This window comes from Sinocyclocheilus grahami, unplaced genomic scaffold, assembly GCF_001515645.1.
Source record: "Sinocyclocheilus grahami isolate Dianchi unplaced genomic scaffold, SAMN03320097.WGS_v1.1 scaffold335.1, whole genome shotgun sequence".
NCBI classification, from domain to species: Eukaryota; Metazoa; Chordata; class Actinopteri; order Cypriniformes; family Cyprinidae; genus Sinocyclocheilus; species Sinocyclocheilus grahami.
Genome location: NW_015505514.1, coordinates 1,307,907 through 1,311,792, shown reverse-complemented (window position 1 = coordinate 1,311,792; position 3,886 = coordinate 1,307,907). Strand labels below are relative to the sequence as shown.

The following is a 3,886-nucleotide window of genomic DNA, read 5'->3' as shown; positions in this document are numbered from 1 at the left end:
TCCGACCTGGGCCGGTTCACCCCTCCTTAGACGACCTGGTCGTCCCGAGCTCCCACAGGAGCACCATGTCGATACCGAACTTAGTGCAGACACCCGATCGACATAGTCCACTGCAGCCCAGAACCCCTGAACTCAAGCGATCCGCCAGCCTCAGCCTCCCAGCAGCTTGGATTACAGGCGCACGCCACTGCACCCGACGAGAGCTGCGAGCATCAGCACTGCTCCTCAATCTCACTAAATTGAGTAGCAGCATAGCCTAGCCCTAGTGCATCATTTGGGACACAAGTGGAGGTATTTCACGAAAACCTATAGGGCAGGGGTATTTTAGAAAGTAAGTCATGCAGGTTTGAACTTACATGAGGGAAAGTACATTTTTATAATTATATTTTATACGTTTTTATATTATAAGTCTTAACATTTCTTTCCCAGTGGAGGTCCGAACAATATAGGACTATATTACACATTTCCATCTGGGCACCAGTAATGCTTTGTAAAAGAAAAAAGAAAAGAAAAGAATAGTAATAATATAGAATAATATAATTATTTAAATTGGCCTAGTCCAGTCCAGTCAAGCTACTCTTTTGAAAAAAAAAGGTTAGCCACACTAAACTAAAAATAATCACCAAAAAATATCTAACAATAATCTAAAAGTGAGACTAAATTGAGCGCACAATGTTTACGAACTGTGAATGCTGTCACACTGCATTAATATAAATAGCGGTTGCGACTGAGAGGATCCATTTACAGGATCAAAACTGAGATCTTCATAGATTTTCAATGAGGTTTGATTATTATTTGTGACCCTGGACCACAAAACCAGTCTTAAATCGCTGGGGTATATTTGTAGCAATAGCCAAAAATACATTGTATGGGTCAAAATTATAGATTTTTCTTTTATGTCAAAAATCATTAGGATATTAAGGAAAGATCATGTTCCATGAAGATATTTTATAATTTCCTACTGTAAATATATCAAAACTTAATTTTTGATCAGTAATATGCATTGCTAAGAACTTCATTTGGACAATTTTAAAGTTGATTTTCTCAATATTTTGATTTTTTGCACCATCATATTCCAGATATTCAAATAGTTGCATCTCAGCAAAATATTGTCCTATCCTAACAAAGGTTATTTATTCAGCTTTCGGATGATGTATAAATCTCAATTTTGAAAAATTGACCCTCATGACTGATTTTGTGGTCCAGGGTCACATATGTTTGTAATATAGGCCTATAGGCCAGATATTACAAATATGAAGCAAAATAAGTGTTAACAAAATGATTTTCCTGCCTAATGAGACTGTGACAGATTCACCAGAAATGTATTTGCTTTTGTCTCATGCCTTTTTATGGTGTGTGATCATAAGAGACATGCCTCACAATTAACAGTCTTGCTCCTAATCTCGTCTTATTCTCACACAAAGTCTTTTAAAAATTATAATTATTGCACATAAAATTACACATATGTTTTTTTTAAGACAAGGTATTTCTTAAAGACACAACATTGATTTTTGTGCCTTTCTCTAAGACAGCTAAACGATTGATTTAACCATTAAGTAGCCAATTCCTGGATTTGTCAGGCTGGCCACACATTGACACTCATGTTCTAGGTATTAACACATCTGACTCGAAGAAATAGTGCTGTAAGCAAATAGAACTATATGAGATGATGAAATAATGCAACAGGGACCTCGTAATTTGATCATGCGAACAGCTTTCTTGCAGTTTCAGCAGACTGTTTCTTGTCTAACAGTTATTTAAGGTACATTGGCGTTATTTTTAAACCCCCAATGAGTTCCTCTAGCATGTTAAAACTGAAATTTGGACAACTGATGGTTATTATACATTTCAAAGTTTCCCCAAATTTACAAAAATAGTGTTTAATATGTAACTCTGGGACTGCAAAGTTTTAGGATTTCTTGTAACTTGCATTGGGCATGCTATCTTTTAATCTAACTACATTTTGATGAGTACATTAGCTGATTTAAGTCTTGAAGTTTCCCACAAGCCTCCATATTTCATAAGTTTAAATTCTGAGGAGAAATCTGTGAAAAAAAAAGTATTTAAGTGATCCCTCAAGAAGCTTGAAAGACTTTTTGAATGGAGCAGGTTTGAATTTTCAAGGTTAAATCACAAACTTAAACCTCATTTTCTGACTTTATTTTTATGTTTTGAGCTCGAGACCCCAATGATGTATGTGGAAAAATAATAGCAGTAATTTCAAAATTAACTTATTTTATCTTCAAATTATTTTAATAAGCCTCTCTGATGTTGTGCTTAAGTCTATCTTTGTTGTGAAGGCATTAAGTCTGTTAATTGAACTTTGAGTCATGTGTATAATTGAAACTGGAAGTGGATGCTGCTCCTCAGCAAGACCTGAACAAGGTTTTAGACGACATCCGTTGCCATTATGAGACCATCATAGACAAACACCGCAGAGAACAGGAGTGCTGGTTCAAAGAGAAAGTGAGATTTCTGTCTCTTTAATTCACATTACAGCTTGGAGTGGTATTAACTAATACAGAAAAATAATATAGCTCAGTGACTCATGAGTTAAATGGCTCACAAGATGTGTGTTTGTGACTCTCTTTTTAAGATGGCAGACCTGTGTAAAGATGCTGCCACCAACACAGAGTGCCTAGAAACCTCTAAGTCAGAGATCTCAGATTTGCGGCGTAGTTTGCAGTGCCTGGAGATCGAGCTGCAGTCTCAAATCAGCATGGTGAGACACAGGATGTGACAGTAAATGTATGTCAATGTTTTCTACCTTGCAGGTGGGCTGTGTAAACAATGAATGCAATGAAGTGTTTTAAGTACAATTTTTTTACCATTCACTGTAAGACCGTTATGGGGCTGCTGACTTGGAGATGTATTATGTGCATTCCTTATTAAAGTTCAGTCCCGATATTTTGGTGTCTGTTTCTTTGTTTTTCATGTTTCATATTTTTTGTTAACATCACAAGAGAGAGAGCACAGAGCTTTGTGGGGTGGTCATCACAGAGCTCACGTATAGCGAGTGGTAAGAACTGAAATGTTACCATACTTTCAAGAGTCGCACAAACTGTGAATCGTTCTGAACACAATTTTCTTATATTGAAATAAACTTTTGATAAGTAGCTGAATTTGAATGTATACTCATGCATACCTTACCTGGCTCTCAGATGTTTTAAGGCTGCACACCATCATCACATCTTTGACAATTTCTTGAGGACACTCTTTCTCTCCTCACCATATTGTTAACAGACAGAGGGATGACCATAATTGCTGATTTTGATTCATCATAGGATGGCAATAAACACGAGAAGTGCCAGTTATACAAGGTTTCAGTCATAATTTAAAATAGTAAAAAAGGATTCAGGTACAATGAGAGCATAGAAACGGTGAAAGCATAGTTTTTTTTTTTTTTTTACATCATACAGTCTCTCAGCAGCAAACAGACAGTTTATGTAATTAATAAACAAAGTCTTAAAGAATAATTAATTTTTTCTCAGAAAGCAATGCAGAGAAATGCAATAGCAGAAAAATGTGCATACTTCAAATGCATTGCCAAAACATAATATTCTGCTGTGCTGCACTAGAGGTCGCAGTGAGCACTAGATTGAGGAGCAGTGCTGATGCTCGCAGCTCTCGTCGGGTGTAGTGGCGCGCGCCTGTAATCCAAGCTGCTGGGAGGCTGAGGCTGGCGGATCGCTTGAGTTCAGGGGTTCTGGGCTGCAGTGGACTATGTCGATCGGGTGTCTGCACTAAGTTCGGTATCGATATGGTGCTCCTGGGGGAGCTCGGGACCACCAGGTCGTCTAAGGATGGGTGAACCGGCCCAGGTCGGAGACGGAGCAGGTCGAAGCCCCCGTGTCGATCAGTAGTGGGGTCGCGCCTGTGAATAGAC

The 3,886-nt window shown here is 38.0% G+C and overlaps 1 protein-coding gene across 1 annotated transcript; it reads left to right on the top strand.

Annotated features, from left to right (window-relative positions):
• Positions 1 to 2,353: 2,353 nt before the first annotated feature.
• Positions 2,354 to 3,023, top strand: LOC107602781 (keratin, type I cytoskeletal 47 kDa-like; the record flags this gene model as incomplete). The annotated part of the gene is made up of 3 exons (XM_016295355.1): positions 2,354 to 2,466; positions 2,597 to 2,722; positions 2,964 to 3,023. Coding segments are annotated over 3 exons (299 nt in total), but the record flags the coding sequence as incomplete, so codon positions are not given.
• Positions 3,024 to 3,886: the final 863 nt, after the last annotated feature.